The 18512-nt window shown below is 37.7% G+C and overlaps 1 protein-coding gene across 4 annotated transcripts; it reads left to right on the top strand.

Moving 5' to 3' along the window:
* The first annotated feature begins 618 nt into the window (after positions 1 to 618).
* kynu (kynureninase) lies at positions 619 to 16728 on the top strand. Of its 4 annotated transcripts, none has more exons than XM_036570025.1 (14): positions 619 to 836; positions 2990 to 3160; positions 5069 to 5189; positions 5421 to 5503; positions 5718 to 5779; positions 5887 to 5958; positions 7502 to 7576; positions 7893 to 8039; positions 9485 to 9583; positions 9969 to 10042; positions 10152 to 10204; positions 10497 to 10582; positions 11805 to 12035; positions 12305 to 16728. In XM_036570025.1, the coding sequence occupies exons 2-14, from the start codon at positions 2992 to 2994 to the stop codon at positions 12431 to 12433; spliced, it is 1401 nt and encodes a 466-aa protein (XP_036425918.1). In that variant the 5' UTR covers positions 619 to 836; positions 2990 to 2991; the 3' UTR covers positions 12434 to 16728. The 4 variants fall into 4 exon arrangements, with proteins under 4 accessions (XP_036425918.1, XP_036425917.1, XP_036425915.1 ...); XM_036570024.1 differs by having other exon boundaries at positions 619 to 843; XM_036570022.1 differs by lacking the exon at positions 619 to 836 and adding an exon at positions 2394 to 2496.
* Positions 16729 to 18512: the final 1784 nt, after the last annotated feature.

The raw sequence follows: 18512 nt of genomic DNA, 5'->3' as shown, positions 1-18512 counted from the left end.
AAAGAAACGCTCAAAATTCTGTGTTGTTTATAGGTCATTATTCAAATGGAAGCAAGTTTGAGACCATCTCAAAGCCATTGTACAAAAGGTTAGAATTTAAAAGTCTTTTCCATTGAAGCTCATGTTCAGATGACCTTTGATTGGATTTGATGTACTCATTGCTAGAAAGAAAAGAATTTAAAATAGAAACATTTTAACATTTTAACTAATGTTCACACATTATAATATTATGTATATATATATATATATATATATATATATATATATATATATATATATATATGTATATATATATATATATATATATATATATATATATATATATATATATATATGCTTATAACATGTTGGTTATAACATGTTGCTTCTAAACATCAACTCCATGACTCCTTTTTCAAAGGTAATTTTCTGACCTGTGTACTTTTTGTAACTGTACTGTGTAATATTTAATCTAATGCTGCTTGTTTTGTATTTCTTTAACCTTTGGGTAAACAAGGACATTGTCTGTTAAACATATTACATCACACTACATACATACAATAGATTCCAGCTGAATGCTAACAGGGTATACTTCTTCATAGACCACATGTGACCAAGTCGCATGATCAAGTTCCTCTTTGGAGAAAACTATAAAATTGAATATTGTTGTGCATACAGTCTCTTAGTTGTGCAGTTACTGTTTGCTAGGAAAGGGTCAATTAGCTGAACGTTCTATGCTGCTCACATCCACACAACACTATCAGCTCAAAGAGGACAGACTAAAACTCCAGCCTCAAAACAGGAGAATTCTTACAGCTTCTTCAAATATTGTACTCCTGGTGAGGACCCATGGTGAGGTATGAGGTAGGCATGTTTATTGTGTAGTATAATTTAAACAAGTGTTGCTGTGGTTAATCTAATTCGTGCAGCCACCTCTTGCACAGCACTAGAAGATACACTAGTGTACATAAACTTGAGTATTAATATTTGTCTGCCAGATGAACAGATGTTTTTTAATAAGTGGTGTTATTGGGTAACTAGTCAAAAAACTACATATATAGCTAGATTTGTATGTATGTATGTATTATGACACCTGTCTCAGAATTCACTATAGTACTTGGGATACAGTCACTATAATATAATAGCTATTATAAAATTCCCAATAAGGTATATTTCATTAGTAATAACAAAATTTTTACATTATTGGGGGAGCTAATACATTCCTGGGTTGTATTACATGTTTGACTCATGTCAGCACATTACTACAATTGAAATCTATTACATTATTGACATTATCGTTTATAAACTGCTGTTTGCATATCTCTGTCTGAAATAGATGTGCATGACCACTACAACCTGCTGGCTTGTTTGTCTAACAATGACAGAACATATGTAAAAAAAGGCATGTTAAATGTGATGTTGTTGGTTGCCAATAAGCCATCACCTCTTTCCACCTCTTTGTGTGTGAAAGTAAGGTAAGCTCTTGGAATAGTACAGTGAGAATTATATTCTAAATGATTCACTAAAAACTGCAATGTACAAAGCAAAAATATTTTACATGCATGTCTTACAAGCCCCAAAATCAGTGTTTCAGCTAAAGCTGCAATATTAAACTACAAAAAAAAAAAATGTGGGAAAGTGAATGTACACCACCGTTAGAGTGGCACTAATATGACAATGCAAATCCTATACAACCTAAAGCTCATAGCTAGCTGAAATTAGCATTATTGTAGCAGTGGTACATACTTTCAAAGAAAAAGAATACTTTAAAAAAGTGAAAGCTTCTACATTTCCTAAATAACAACATAAGAAAAAAAGGCAAAAAGTGCATGGACACATTGAATACCCCATGCTTTTTTGTTAATTATTGATACAGGTTGTGCCAGGTAAGCTAGCATAGTGTTAGATAGCTAACTAGTGTTAGCTAACTAGCCAACAAGGCCAATGTTAACTAATGTTAACACTCTGTAAGTTTACACTTCAAATTGGATATGATTTAAATAACGGAAAACAAAAATACATTTCCAGTAAAGACAATGATCCTTTGCGGCTGTAGAAAAGTATTTTAATGTCTTGTTTTACTGTAAAATGCAGTATTTTGATATTGGTACAATTATATTACAGTAGTTTTATTATAAGTTGTTTGATACAGTAAAATATTTCTGTGCTGTAAATGTGTTTCCAGAACACAACATGAGATGCTGTATAAAACTCTAAAACACACTTAAAGTGCCACACTGTCTTGTATACTAGTGTAGAAACTGCAGTATGTTTTTACAGCTTATGATAAAATTAAGAAAATACAGGCATTAACTGTAATTAAAATCTGCAAAAAGACTATTCAACTTTACTATGGCTTTCTGAATGAATCTGTCTGGCAATCATTAGCTTAACTTCACTGTTGACACATGAGGTGAAAGGCCACTTTCCAAGGGGTGTAATGAAGTCTTTTTAGTCTGGAACTGATCCTGAATCGAGCACCGTCCCAGACTGAGAACAATTTCTAGCCTAAACTAGGTGAGCATACTCTCTTAGGTAAGTAATATGACAAAAGGGTGGAGTGCCTTCTAGAGAGAAGTACAAGGCTAATTACAGTGCCAATAGAAGATGAGCATATAGAGTTTAACGCTGCTGCAAAATGATATCATGTTTTTAAAGCGGTTGTTTTCTAGTGCATTTTAAAGTACTTTATGCACTGCAAGAGGCCTTCACCTTCAAACTTTATACCTGCTACTCTGTTGTTGTAAGGCTGCTTTGCTAAGACTGTTTCTCTATTCCTCTAAACCTGCTTTGTGGATTGCTTAATGACTTTTAAATGCTAAACGATGTTTCAATGAGATTATTTGCAGTTCGCTAATGTGGCTACTAACAATCAAGCACTAGAAGAGGCGAGTCAGCATTATGTAAATTTAGGTCAAGCTAACTGACTACAGCTCCCACTACCTTCTTTGCTAATAAACTTTTATTTTCTGGTTACTCAAGATCTTGATCATTTCTCTCTACAATCTAGACATGGATCTTCTGGCTGTCGGCTCACCACGAGAAGTCATTGAGAAGGTGTCTAAACACCTGGGCTGCAGCCCTACATCACGTGAAGTGGCTGAATATTTTGACGAGCATGACGAGCTGAGACATCTGCGTCAGGAATTCCTTGTCCCGAAGGTTGCTGGGCTTCCACCATGTAAGTGTACCAATAGGCAATCGTTTAATACCACTTAACATTTATATTACGATGCATTGTGTACAGTGTGGAAGTGGTACAGTACTTTGCAAAAGTCAGAGACCACCCTTCATTCATTTATTGTTTCTGTCAAGATGGTCAATAAGTTAGGAGACGTTCAGGAGGGGATCGGATATAATATAATACAACAATCCAAATTTTTAGAATTCATAAATGGTTATATTTTGTAAATAAGAAAAAAAAAAACATAAAAAAGAAAACATGTAGAGAAAATGAGACTTCTAACAACCAAACAAGACCTGGTAGACACCAAAACTGTCCCCATCAGATAACCAGCACTAAAAGCTTTCATCTTTGAGAGATTAAGCTCCATTTTCTTTCAGATCTGAAAAAAATACCCTCCTAAAAATAGTTATTTAAGGGTTCTTAAAGCAGTTGTTCTATATAGAACCAGGAGCACTCAAAGAACCATTTAATGAATGTGTGGTGAAATTGTATAGAAGCATATCAGTATCAGCGTTATAATGAAAACACAATATGTAAAATGGCAATGGTTTTGTATGTTCGCATTTCATTTCCATTAAGATTTATATGCTTTATGAGCAGCTTTAATTCAATCAAAATGAACTTCCAGAACTGCATATTCATGCTTGATGGGATTTTTTGTATTGTGTCAAAATGATAATTCATACGTAATTTATCCTATATGCACTGTCACTCTCTAAGAATGCATTTGAATTGCTTTAACAAAAAACAAAAGAACACCAAAATTCAAACATAAATTAAACAAAGCCTTTTCAAGAAGGCACGCTGTTGGCCCCACCCTGATGGGATGATTGACAGGCAGAGAAGACCATAAAAATGAAAATGCAATTGGGGTCAAAGGCATTTTGCCACAGAATGAGCAGTAGAGGAGAATATGTAATTGCAAGGAAGAGAGGCTCTGTTTCTTTTTTGAATTTTACGTTTGAATTTTGCCCACTTTCTAGCTTAGTGTTCTGTTTGATAATGCACACACTCAGAAAAAAAGGTAGTCAACTGTCACTGGGGCAGTACCCCTCTTGTCACTGGAGTGGTCCCCTCAAGGGTACATCTCAGCACCTTTAGTCAGGGAACATAATTGTACCATAATCCATTGAAATTATATATATATAAAAAAAAAAAAAAAAATCTAAGTTGACTCCACACACCTTGTCTCATCTCCAGGCTTTTTATTTTATTGTTCTGTTTTAAAATATTAGGTTATGAAAAGGTACAAATATGTATTTTTCACCTGGAAAAATGTATTTAAGTTAACAATTGGACATTAAAACCACTGTAGTACCTTTGAGGGAACATTTACGTTGCTTGTACCTTGATAAAGGAAAAATGTACCTCCACAGAACCTTTATTTCTAACAGTGTGTAATGAAGAAAAGAAAAATCATTTTTCACTACTATATAGAATGCTTTTTGCTATGAGTGTAGGAAATAGACAAAATAGAAGAAACAACAGAGAGTTGGATTGACCACCATAGACATCTAGACCTCAACATCACTGAATGTGTTTGGGGCTACTTATAAGTTGACTGCATTTTCTTCTTTTCATAATCGAAGACTGAACTGTGGAGGTGTGGAAGAACATTCCTGCAGATTTCTTTGTAAAACTGAAAACGAGTCTCCAGAAAAGAAAAGAAGCTGTAAAAAAGTCAAACTTTAGATACACTAAATACTGAAAAATGTGATATAATATTTACTTGTTGAGGCTTCTGTGTAATTTTCTATTGAATAAGTTTTCTGTGCTGAAAAATAAGAAACTTGTTTAGGTTTGTAAATAGCTTGTTTTGGCCGAAAGTCTAATAAATGAAGGGTGTTCTCTGATCTTTGCACATTACTTAACATTTTTTTTTTCTGTTTTTCTTTCCTACAGCTGATCTGTCACTCGTGGATGGTTCGGAAGACTGCATTTACTTTGCGGGTAACTCTCTTGGACTACAGCCCAAAAATGTGAAAAAGTATATTGACGAGGAGTTGGAGAAATGGGCCAAAACGTGAGCAGTCTTTATGCACTCTGCATTGTTTTTGGCTCTTTTGTAAATGTATTATTTATTTTTAGGCTAATATAATTGCATTATTTATTATTTAACAACTTTCATGTAACTATGCAACTATTAAAACAAAAAACAAGTCATTGATTTGTCTTATCTATACATTGTTCGTAAGCCAGTATGTCCATGTCCTTGGACCTCTCAACTCAAACTGAAATGCTTGGTTGTTTACAGAGGAGCCCATGGTCATATAATGGGGTCACGACCTTGGGCCTGGGCTGAGAACAATCTAGAGGATCTCATGGCAAAGCTTGTGGGTAATTGCTGAAATTTTGGCATTGTACACTGGCATCACTTCTTCTCTTCTTCGTAAAAGATCGCAAAAACAAAATGTTAATGAATTACAGGGAAACTCAGTAGACATGCTAGTGGACAAGAGTGGACCTTAAGCCTTCACTTACTATTACTGTACACAGCAACGCAACGTCTGTTTTCACAGACATGTGCCTTTGTGTGTGTATGTATGTAAAGGTGCTAAAGCAGAGGAAGTTGCTTTGATGAATGGCCTGACAGTTAACCTACACCTTCTGATGGTAAATATTTGTTCAGATTACAGATGTAAATCTGTGAACAACATGCTGTCAGGCATGTACTTATGATGTATGTACTTATGTCTGTTTGTTTTTTTTTTCTCCCACAGCTTGCTTTTTACCAGCCCACCGCAAAACGCCACAAAATCCTCCTGGAGGACAAAGCCTTTCCGTCTGACCATGTAGGTGAAACTGTGAACTCTCACTTTGTCTTAACACCCAGCACTCCAAATATCCTAGTTAGATATTGTTGTTTTAGGTGGTAAATGCAACCAAGAGCTCAGCTGGCAGGCTTGCATCAAAGTAAAACCTATGCTGGTATTTCAGGGACTGGTTTGGTAACATGTTAAAGACTGTGGGCTCAGTGTTCTAAGACTTTTGCATCAGTTTCAGGTGCAAATTGGACACATTCTACCCACGTGTTACATAGGAAACTGGACCACAAGCCTAAATGCACAGTGTATAAATGCAAAATGGATATGCAGTACTGTGCAAAAGTGAGAAACTGGCTTTCATTTAATTAGTGTTCTGTCAAAATGGCCATTGAGGACATTATTCAGCAAGCAACACCATAGCAACCATCTGGGACACTGTACCAACCGCTTAGCAACATTTAGCAACCACCTGGGATACTATAGCAACCACTTAACAACACTATAGCAATTGCTTGGGATACCATAGCAACATCTTAGCAAGCTTAAGCTGTGTAATCACTGCATTTTCTACAGGAAACACATTTTTTTCTTTTTCTTATTCTTCAGCAATGCACAATCAATAATAATCCACTTGCATACAAATGATCTAAAAATTATCTGAAAAAAAATCCACAGGTGTTTCTCTCCATCCTTCCACTGTGAGAAGACAACTCAGCACTATGGCCCAATCCAATTTTTCTTATTTTCACCCCTACCCCTTGTTTTCAAGTGTCACCTTGCCCTAAAAAATAGAACAACCCTCAAATAAAGAAGAACATTACTTCATTAACAGGCTACTAGCGGTGCTCTGTAGGTGACCCTGCCAGTCTGCAGTGACAGCAGAGGAGGGTAAAGTTCAGCAATATCACTGCTGGGCTTTAGTTACATTATGGCATCATATGCTTGTAAAGAAGGTGGGGGGGTGATATTATTTACTATCACTCACCCCTAACTCTTCAGTGATATGAAGCTGAAGTTAGATATTCACCAGATTCTTGTTTGAATTTTCCTGTTCCACCTTAAATGGAGCAGCTGTTACATTCTGGCGCCTCAAGCGTGAGTACTGCTGGACTATTTAAGGTGGAATGGGAAAATTAGATAGCTAGCTACCGAGACATTAGCATACTACTAGCGATTTCTCTGCTTGTTATGAAGAAAAGGACCAAAATACACTGAAACGACATTAAACTAAGATAATACAATCGTTATCGTAAGTTGTAACTTTGGTCACTCGCGCATCGATCACCAGTTTCTCTTTTTTTTCTCATAACACTCTGTTTGGAGTGTGCCTCTAAAAAAACCTCTGTTCGGAGGGCCATGAAGCCCTAACACTTCATCCTACCCCTCTACAGAAATTGGGACACAATACTACTAGACGTGAACTAGGCAAACGGAGGGCTAAGGGCTGAGTGGTAGGGGTGAGAGGTGAAATGGGATTGGGCCCGAAAGGATGTGCAGCTGTCAAGAAGCCCCTTGATGAAAAATGTGCCCTCATAAATATAATAAGTAAGTACATCTTTGTGTTTTACAGTATGCTGTGGAATCTCAGATACGGCTACGGGGGTTTGACCCCAGCAAAAGCATGCTCCTCCTTAAACCCAGAGAGGTAACTCTTCACCATCTTACAAACACTGACTTCTTTAGTTTCCTTTTAGTAAACATATGTAGTTTTTATACCTTCATTTTCAACCACTGAAACTGTGGGGGCCTGTATATGGGGCCACACTTCACTTTTTCATTCTCATAACTACATAACATAATATTTCCATAGTCATACCAGAAAAAAGTATAAATAAATGTATAAGTTTGAAGTAAATGCACCAGGTTTCTGGATGAAAAAGAGAGATGTTTTCCACTCTTTCTCCTACACTTACTTTGTAACATTGTTATGCTGCACTGAGATATGTTGTGGTCCACGTTAGGGAGAGGACACCCTGAGGACAGAGGACATTGTGTCTACGATAGAGCGAGAAGGACACTCCATCGCTCTGGTGATGCTCAGCGGAGTCCAGTACTATACTGGGCAGCTCTTCAATATGGAGGTCATCACCAAAGCAGGCCAGGCCCAGGTTAGATCATACACAATACTGCGCTGGACACTTGACAGGTTGATGTTTCTCCCATCTGTTTCCTCATATGGACTTTCAGTTGCATGCAAAAGTCTGATGATCCCTAGCGCTACATGATTTGTTGATTTTGTGAGTGAGAATAAACATCACATTTTTCCATAGCAACACAATCTTTTATTTATTTGCTGAATTTAACATATATATATATATATAACATATATATATATATATATATAATCAAATATGAAATGTGCTATTACTTTTTCAAAGTGTAAAGAATATTTGTGCATTAAAATGTGCCAAAGTGTGTTTTCTGTAGAAACTTGAAAGAACATGCCATTTGACCGGAGTCTCCCAAACATTTGCACATGATTGCAGGTGAATGGGTGGGTGGCGGGGGTCTAAGTGTTGTTACCTCAGTAATGATTGAAGTTAAAGTAAAGGTAGTGACCAAAAAACAACCCGAATAAAAAACTGCAGAGGAACCTCCTAATACATACAGCATCTATCAGCATCAGGAAGTTTGTTTTCTCTTTTTGGGATCTTTTTGGTCTAAAATAAAATGCTAAAGCTCCAAAGTGACAGATGTGAAGAACAGATCAGAAAGCCAGGAGCTGAGCCAACAAAACAGAATGAAACTAAACCTTAAAAAGGATCCAGTAACTAAATGGGAAGGATCAAAACGGAAATGAGTAACTTTCCTAACTGACTGAATGCAACTAATACTAATTTATCTAATAGTGAGATACTATCTGACTGATAACGATCTATGATAATGAAGTTCATTAAAGGGGAACTCCACCTGATTTTTTTACTTCTGCATAATTAAATGGTTAAATTCTAAACAGTCATTCAGAGTGGTTTGGTGTGAAATGCTTCAATATAGAGAAGTCAGAATTGTGCACAGTGGTGGTGACAGGAACCAGACATCTAAAGAGGTTAATGTTTTATGTCCTAATTTAATGTACATTCATCGTCAAAGAAATTCCCAGATTTACAACAATTTTACTATTATTAATATTATTTATAAAACTACTTGTCACTGATTTTTTTGGATAGTAAATAAAATGGCTGTATTTTCATTGTAGACATCATGACTCACCACCACTGTAAAGAAACCTGGGTGGTTAAAGTTCCTCTACAGTGAACTATTTCACATCGAATCACTCTGAATGACTGTTTACCTCTCAAGCAGTTAATTATACAGTTAATTATACAGAAATGTTGAAAAATCAGTGGACTTTCCCTTTGAGCGTTTCCCTCTAGTGGCTGAGCTGGCAGACTGTATCACTATAAATACTATAAAAATGCAATGGAAACATGATTTTTAGGAAGTGTTTTATTTCCTCTTTGTGTTTTCTATTCCTTAACATGTGCGTGTGTGTGTGTGTGTGTGTGTGTGTGTGTGTGTGTGTGTGTGTGTGTGCGTGTGTGTGTGTGTTTAGGGCTGTTATGTGGGATTTGATTGTGCGCATGCAGTGGGTAATGCTGAACTGCGACTGCATGACTGGGGAGTAGACTTCGCTTGCTGGTGCACATATAAGGTCAGTATACTAGCTATGCTTCAGGGTGCTCCTCTGTCAACTGTAGAGGTTGGGCAAGCCTTACAGGACATTAAACAAATAATAAGACTGCTAATCAATGCAGCTCACATACACACTGCATATAATTTGAAATTTATCTTGATTTACATGCCGGTATTTTGACAAAAAACTGAACTGTGCACTTCAGCTTCTCATTATGTTCAATAAGATTTCTGAGAAAACATTCTGTAAATCTTGTCCAACAACACAACAGTAACAAGAACCCACATGCATAGATCATAATGTGTTCAGTATGATCATATCTTGTTATTGTTTTCAGTGCTGTTTTACCTGCAGTTCATTAATATCCCTGTTCAGTATGGTCATTTCTCTGTGTTGTGGTCAGTATGTGAACTCTGGAGCTGGTGGTTTGGCAGGAGCGTTTGTACATGAGAAACATACGGACACGGTCAAACCCATGTGAGTGGTAATCACAGCCAATTTCATAGACTGCTTATGGTTCAAAGGCTCTACATTGTGTTAAAGAGACAAATTATTCAACCTCTCTCTCTCTCTCTATGTCTTTCAGTCTGTTGGGTTGGTGGGGGCACAAACTGAGCACTAGATTCCAAATGACCAATGGTACAACAACACATTACACACTATCTCTGTTCACCTCCATGTTTCTGCATTCTGCTGCTTACTGTTCAAAATCTTATTTCATTGAGTCTGAATAACAAGAGCAGCTTCTTAATGAGTTTTCAAGCATCAGCTGAGTTTTCATGGCAGTGTCTACTGAGACTCCATATCAACAGGGAACATAACTTGTGTAGTGCTGGCCTCATGTGGTTAAACATGGTATTACAAAGTAATATTCTTCATTTGGCTGAGTACCTTGCTAATGCAGGCTGCGATGGCACACATGTTTCTACAGAAATGGACCTGCAGCCTGGAGTGAATGGATACAGACTTTCTAATCAACCCATTTTGCTGGTGTGCCCCCTACAGGCCAGTCTAGAGGTGAGGAAATTGTATAATGCATGCACATTACTCAATGTATTTACCAAACCATAGATGAATAAGATTAATAAGACAGACAATAAATCAATTTTTAAACAGCTGTAATATTGGTTAAAATTCTTCTTCTTCTTCTTCTTCTTCTTTTTCTTATTATTATTATTATTATTATTATTATTATATTACCTTGAGTATTATAATAACAACAACAACAACAACAATAATAATAATAATAATAATAATAATAATAATAATAATAATTATTATTATTATTATTATTCTCTTCTTCTTCTTCTTCTTCTTCTTCTTCTTCTTATTATTATTATTATTATTACAGTATCTGAGGTGGTTGCTAAGGAGTTGCTAGGTCATTCCAAAGGAATTCCAGGTGGTTGCGTAGGTGTTGCTAGGTCATTGCTATGGTATCTGAGATGGTTGCCAAGGTGTTGCTAGGCCACTGCTATGGTGTCCAAGGTGATTGCTAAGGTATTGCTAGATCATTCCTATGGAATCCCCGGTGGTTGCTAAGGTGTTGCTAAGCCATTGCTATGGAGTCTCAGGTGGTTGCTAAGGTGTTGATAGGCCACTGCTCTGGAATCCCAGGCTGTTGTTAAGGTGTTGCTAGATCTTTGCTAAGTCATTCCTATGGAATCCCAGGTGGTTGCTAAAGTGTTGCTAGGTCATTGCTATGGTATCTGAGGTGGTTGCTAAAGTGTTGCTAGGCCACTGCTCTGGAATCCCAGGCTGTTGTTAAGGTGTTGCTAGGTCATTGCTAGGTCATTCCTATGAAATCCCAGGTGGTTGCTAAAGTGTTGCTAGGTCATTGCTATGTTATCTAAAGGTGGTTGCCAAGGTGTTGCTAGGCCACTGCTATGGTATATGAGGCGGTTGCTAAGGTATTGCTAGGTCATTCTTATGGAATCCCCAGTGGTTGCTAAAGTGTTGCTAGGCTATTGCTATGGAATCTGAGGTGGTTGCTAAGGTGTTGATAGGCCACAGCTTTACAATCCTAAGCAGTTGCTAATGTGTTTCTTGGTTTTGAATTTCAGAGTTTTGCCTTTTCTGCCATTAATTTCCTACAGGCCTGCACATGCGCACTATTCCTGTACAGGCCCCACGTCAGCCAACTTAATAACAGTAATAGCAATACTTATATTATAATGTTTCCTATAGACTTTTTTATTTATTTTGAAAAAATAACAGCATCATTCTTTTACTTCACTAGATCTTTAACCAGACCTCCATGAAGGATCTGAGGAAGAAGTCCATCCTATTGACTGGCTATCTGGAATACCTTCTCAAGCACTACTACAGCAGGGATAAGTCAGACCCTCATAAGCCCCACGTCCATATCATCACTCCCAGTAACCCAGCTGAGAGAGGCTGCCAGCTGTCCCTCTCTTTCTCCCTGCCCATCCGAGCTGTCTTTAAGGAGCTGGAGAAGAGAGGAGTCACTGTGAGTGCTTTTACGGCAAACTCTCTGTCTGACTGTCTGTCGCAAACACTTACATTCACACATACTTGCATAGTGTTTCCTGTGATTATACATGACTCAGGATTGAATAGCAATCAGGGCATCATGGAACCACGTGTAAGTTATCCTAAAGGACAATAATCAGCTGTTATTTGAAACAAAATGTATAGTTAGAATCAGACTAAACCAAACTAACACTATATCTGTGCTGAAATACTGAAATGAGATTGTTTATCTGTTGCCTGTTGCAGTGTGATATGAGGGAGCCCAGCGTGCTGCGTGTAGCTCCTGTTCCTCTCTACAACTCCTTCACCGACGTCCACCGTTTTATCACTGTGCTGGAATCTGCCCTGGCTGCAAACAATGTCCAGCACGGCTGAACTCTGCAATCCACTGACCAAGGAGCTGTCCAGTAACACACTGACCTGCACTGGGCATTGGTTGAAGGATTTTTACAAAAACATAATAACACTACAGTCATTCAACGGAAACAGGACAATTTGCATCCCTTACATATATTTTAAATAGTAAAATCATTACAGATCTGAGAAACTTTTTCTTTATAAATACATTTAGGGATCATTTACATTGATGATCACTGAGTGCGTTTACAGGCAGTCAATAATCTGATCATAATCACATTTCTGCAGTTATCTGATCAATCACATGGTCGTGTAAACAGCATGGTCCAATTTCTTAGATTGGAGTAAGGTCTAGAAATCCGATCAAGAAATCCGATAAGAAGAGTCGGATTTTAGCTCAGTTATCAGATTTCTCAGTGCATGTAAACTCTTACTCTGATTTCTTTCTGATTTCTCAGTCTGCGCATGTGCGAAAACAGACGGCGGTACCGAAAATAAGCCAGCAGTGTTGCCGCGAGACGCAACAAAACACTTTTGGAGCGGCGCTGAAACCAAATACATGCTTGAGAAAATAACGGATTTAAATAGTCTTCTGTGAGTTAATTGGCTGGTTGCAAAGCAGAAATCTAATTACTGCCTGACTCATGTAGACCTGGAGTTTCACATTATCTGATTACTCAAATGCATGTAAACACACTAATCGAATTACTGACAAAATCTGATTTTCTGCAGTGATCGGATTATTAAGTGCACATAGACACACTAATCGAATTACTGACAAAATCTGATTTTCTGCAGTGATCGGATTATTAAGTGCATGTGAACACACTCATTGTTTTGGCCCTCAGGTCTGTTTATGCTGCTGTTGAAAAATTTCAAATTCAAAACCTATTAGCGCTGTTTAAGTGCACTAAAGTTTCCTTGCCATGAAAAGTTTAACTCAACAGTAATAACTGAGTAAATTTTTTATGTAAAAAAAACTTTCTTTGCATCCCCAGACCCTAGGTCAGCCTTGTTACAGTAAATATGTCAGCATATTTATAAAATCCACACAATAATAAAATTAGATTGACTCAGGAAACAACAATGGTTGATCTGCTAAAGAACATGGCAGAATGTAAAATAAGAAGTTTGTAAGATTTTTTGTCCATTTTAATTTTTTCTTCGTTATAGATAGGCATGTCCATAAAACTGGAGCCCTGTAGCTTTATTAAATATTTGCTGATATAATACTTTTTACATCATCCCCATTTTAGGTGCTCACCAGACGCCCAGACGCCTCCCTGGTGATGCTCTGCCAGGCCTTTACTGCAGCTGTCTTCAGCTCCTCCTTGTTCTTGGGGTGTTTTACCTTCAGTTTTGCCTTCAGTTTGATTGGATTGAGGTCAAGTGACAGCTACAGAATATTCCACTTAGAAAGTCTTGGGTTGCTTTTGCAGTATGCGTTGGTTCATTGTCCATCTGCGCTGTGAAGTGCCGTCCAGAGTTTTGAAGAATTCGGCTGAATCTGAGCCAGTAACATAGCCATACACGTCAGAATTCATTTTGCTGACCTTTGTCAGCAGCTACATTATCATCAAATACAAGGGAAACAGTTCTATTGGCAGATATACATGCCCACATCATAACACTGCCTCCAGAATGCTTGAAAGAAGAGGTGACAGGCATTGGATCATAAGCAGTTGTTTCCCTTCTCCCTGCTCTTCAATTCCCATTATTCTGATACAAGCTGATCTTTGTCTCATCTGTCCATGAGATGTTGTTCCAGAACTTCATCTTCAATATGCTGTGGTTGACAGGTAAAATAACAGTAACTGCCCAAATAGTTACAGTTCTGGCTATACGTTTTGAATCTGGATTTTAAAATGGCATGCATTTTCAGAGTTTTAGGTGCCATTAAGAAAATGAGCCTCCACCAACTCAGCTGTGAGAGATCCTAGCTTGCAGTAAGCCTGCCTCAGCTCAGCAAAGTAGTCTGGACGGGCTAAACATCTCACAAGATCATTAAAATATGTGGGAGCCAGGCCATTAAGGGCTTTAAATGTCATAACGAAGGCCTTGTATTGAATGCCAAGCTTAAAAGGAAGCCATGGATGAAGTATTAATTTATGCACAATGATGGGATATTCTTTGTTCATGACCACATGGGCACCATATGGCTGATTTAAGCTGCAGACCTCAACCTTATTACCATCAGCCTTAATGCCAACCAATAGGCAAAATAATAGTTGACAATTCCAAAATGTGTGGGGGTGCAAACTGTCCACTGTTTGTAGATTGACCTACTGAAGTTCAGATAGTGATGAATGTAACAAGTTGCTCCATCATGCTGGTGTACAGTTAGAAGCTTTAGCCCATTTTTTTGATGCACTAATTCTCTATTCTTTAGCTCTTTATCAATAGTATGTTTCTGACCACAGAGGCACTCATTGCTGGACTTTTTTGGGTGGTGGACCAACCTAGTAGTGACACTGATGTGTGCAAAGCCCCCAGAAACACTCATACACCAGTATTAGCATCACACACTTTGTCCTCTACTCAAATAATATCCGGTCAACACTGGTCCTGTGGAGAGAAACTGACCAACGATTAATGGAGTACAGGGCAAATTATGAATGACAATGGATTGGTTACACTGTGTAATTTTATACACAGTATATTATATTATTAATATATACAATATATTAGACTTTGTGTATTTCAGTTAAGCTACTGTATCCCTACAATACCTCCAGACAGTCCAGTTTACATGTCATACCGTTGTATGCAAAAGTTTGTCGATCCCTGGTCAAATTAGTTAACACATCCTCAACAGGGAGCTTCTGCAAACTTTAACGCATAGTTGCAGTTTATTTCCAGAAATTAACAAAAACAAAAAAAAAAGACTATAAAATATATCCTGTGCAAAAGGCAGTATTTTATGTTATACTAGGCAAATAAATCAAATTTAGGAATTTGTGCACTAAAATTTGCAGAAAAATGGCATATTGAAGTGTGTTCTCTGCAGAGGATGTGTTAACTTATTGTAACTTACAAAAGGGAACAAACGTGTATTTCACTAGGAGTGTTCAAACTTTTGCCTACAACTACATATGGGATTTCCATCCATATCTATGAAGGTATTCATCATAAGCAAGTTACAAGAACTCCACAATATCATTAATGATGGAATAAGGTTGATGTACACCTGTTAGAAAAGTAAGCTAATCACAATAAAGTATAATTAATGATGAGAAATTACAGTGTGCATTCATATGGTAAGTACTGAATTTCAAAAATATTCACTGGGTATATGAAGGTTATTAGCCTGAAGAGAATAACTATCATCACTGTCAGAACAAAACCTTGTATCTTAATTATTTGTATTATTATTTTTTTTAATGCTGCTGTTTACATTGTGTCAAAATTACATGATGAACGGGCCAGTAGAAACAGTCCAGAATGACTTGGAATGAGGTATTTTTATCTTAACTTACATTGAAGGGTAAGAACATTTTTCCTTCTCCTGTGAAGTTACCATTTCAGAGATACACGGTTTTGGTCCGACAGTAACAGTATGCTCTTTATTTCATGGATGTAGCGCCTAATATTGTACAACACTGTCAGATCTGAAATCTTCTTTTTGTAGAACAAATTTTCATGTGAAACATAAGCACATTAGATATGATGAGGGTGTTGAAATGAGACCTTTAGGCACAGATTCTATCAACACAGAGCGCTTGATTAATTTAATTAACAATGAAGCAAACACCACAGTGGATGGGTGATAGCAGAATGTAATGAAAGCATATTTAATGACTGTATATGTATCAATTTTTCTATTTCATCAACTTTTTCTCTGGTGGATTTTTAGTATTATGGTGAATATTTGGTCAGAAACCAGGATGTAATTTCAAACTGGACCCTGATGTTTCCTTCTGAAGGGACTGGCAATGCTTCATTAGCACAACAGTAGACGATAGATGGCACTGAACATTCTAGATATGATTTAGCTGTTTTTTTCAGTTAACAAATACATTTTTTCAGTGCTTTTTTGTTTTAGTGACAGTTTTCCTTGATGGAAAATGTATAAAATGTATAAATGTATAAACTTTAGTACTTACAGGTGATTTTCACACTTTGTGTAGAAGAACTACAAAATGACAACATCTCCCAAAAGGACAACTGATGCACTATTGCTAAAATGAGCTGACTATTTGAGATATTTAGATATTTGGGACAACAATGAACTATCAGCAAGAAATTTAGTCTATTTTTTGAATCAGTTCTTATTCTATTAAACTGTCATCATTATTAAACTTCTTACTGTCTAACAAAAGTGACTCATACTAAAACATCACCTGGTCCATTCTCTGACCAGTTAAGGAAAATGGTAGGTGTCCAGTATAACACTTGTGTTCTTTATTCTCATAGGGACAGGTCAGTATTGAAGAGCACTGATATCAGGGTGTCATCATAAATCAGTCACACTGTCCCCTCCTCTCATTTCTTGGCTGCCTCGGAGACGGCCCAGCATGGGGTGATGAACGGCATTGTGGGTAGCGCTGATGAGTGATGTCTCGCCGTCGGTACTGCACACCTCACTGCCCCGAGTGCCTCTCCCCCAATTAACACCGCCGGCGTTACCCACGATGCCCCGCTCTTAATGCGGCCCTCACTGTTTATGCACTATTACCTTGACTGATGCCTTCTCTACAATTAGATATAATTGGCATATCAATATGCAGAAGCTAAATGGATTAACCTTCTTTAAAAGTAATGAGGACCTCTTGCCTCAGCTGGGGAGGAAAATTTACATTCATCTTTTTTATGGAGGGGAAGGTGGGGTGGTGTACAGAAATAAATAATTTACTTTAAATAAATGAGAGATGGAATTCATGCTCCCTGAACATTTTTGCTGCCGAATTTAAGAATGTCAAACAAACTGATATCTAATGGTGAGAGACTTTGCTATGTCAATAAGATATGAAGGGAGACTAGTAGATTTGTCCATAAGGTATCAGGAGGGATTGTGTTTTTGTTCATAGTTCATTACTCTGTAGTAATTTAAACCGACACAAAGAACCACCTTAAAGGAACATTTTGGTATTACATATGATAAAATGCATTGATAAGGTAGTGTATTGATACAGTAGTAGCCATCTGGGTGCCTGAACTTTGTCCATTTTTTTAGAGAAAAGTTCACTGATGACCCAAAACATTGTGACTACTCACAGACGAAGTGAATAACATTGATTATCTTCTAACAACAGCATGTGTCAAGTTCTGGAATATACTACACATTAAGCGGACAGTCAGTTCTCACAGTCAGCGTGTTGAGTGTAGGAGAAATAGGCAGGCGTGGAGACCCGAGTGACTTTAACAAGGGTCAAATTCTACGGGCAAACGACTGGGTCAGAGCATCTCAGAAAAGGATGGTAGGGTGCTACTGGTCAGCAGTGGTGAGTACCTACAGACAGTGGTCCGAGGAGGGACAAACCACAAACCGGCGACAGGGTGTTGGGCAACAAATGTTATCCCGTCCAGTCCCAACCTATAGAAGGGCTACTGTAGCACAAGTCACAGAAATTTTTAATGATGTTTACAGGAGGTGCATCACACTCTGCTGTGTTTGGACCTGTGTAGCTACAGACCAATCAGAGTGCCCATGCTAACCCCTGTTCACCATCAGAAGTGCCTACAATGGGTGCACAAGGGCCTTGGGTCCAGGCATTCTGGGCAGTGCTTTGGCACATGCCTCCTACCCACACATGGTTGCGGACCATACACCGCTTCATGGCAAAGGTATTCCATGATGGCAGTGGCCTCTTTCATTAGGATAATGTGTCCTGCCACACTGCACACACTGTTCGGGAAGGTTTTGAGGAACATGATCCAGAGTTCAAGGTATTCCCTTGGCTTTCAAACTCCCTAGATCTCAATCCGAGCAAGCATCTGTGGGATGTGCTGGAACAACAAGTCTGAACCTCAGTGGCTCCACCTCACAACTTAAGCTGCTTTTACACTGCATGTAACCATCAGCATAATAACAATGATGGTGAATAATCATAGTGTTTTGGCAGGGAGGGCATACGTTTTATTTGAGATTACTTAAATG

This window comes from Colossoma macropomum, unplaced genomic scaffold (assembly GCF_904425465.1).
Source record: "Colossoma macropomum unplaced genomic scaffold, Colossoma_macropomum, whole genome shotgun sequence".
In the NCBI taxonomy this organism is placed as follows: domain Eukaryota; kingdom Metazoa; phylum Chordata; class Actinopteri; order Characiformes; family Serrasalmidae; genus Colossoma; species Colossoma macropomum.
The sequence above is the reverse complement of the archived record's forward strand: the minus strand, read 5'-3'. Positions and strand labels throughout refer to the sequence as shown.

Excerpts from the sequence above, each read along its gene's own strand:
- kynu (XM_036570025.1), top strand. The coding sequence starts at position 2,992 with ATGGATCTTCTGGCTGTCGGCTCACCACGAGAAGTCATTGAGAAGGTG. Across the intron at positions 3,161-5,068 it reads GGTTGCTGGGCTTCCACCAT|CTGATCTGTCACTCGTGGAT; the intron begins GTAAGTGTACCA and ends TCTTTCCTACAG. Across the intron at positions 5,190-5,420 it reads TTGGAGAAATGGGCCAAAAC|AGGAGCCCATGGTCATATAA; the intron begins GTGAGCAGTCTT and ends GGTTGTTTACAG.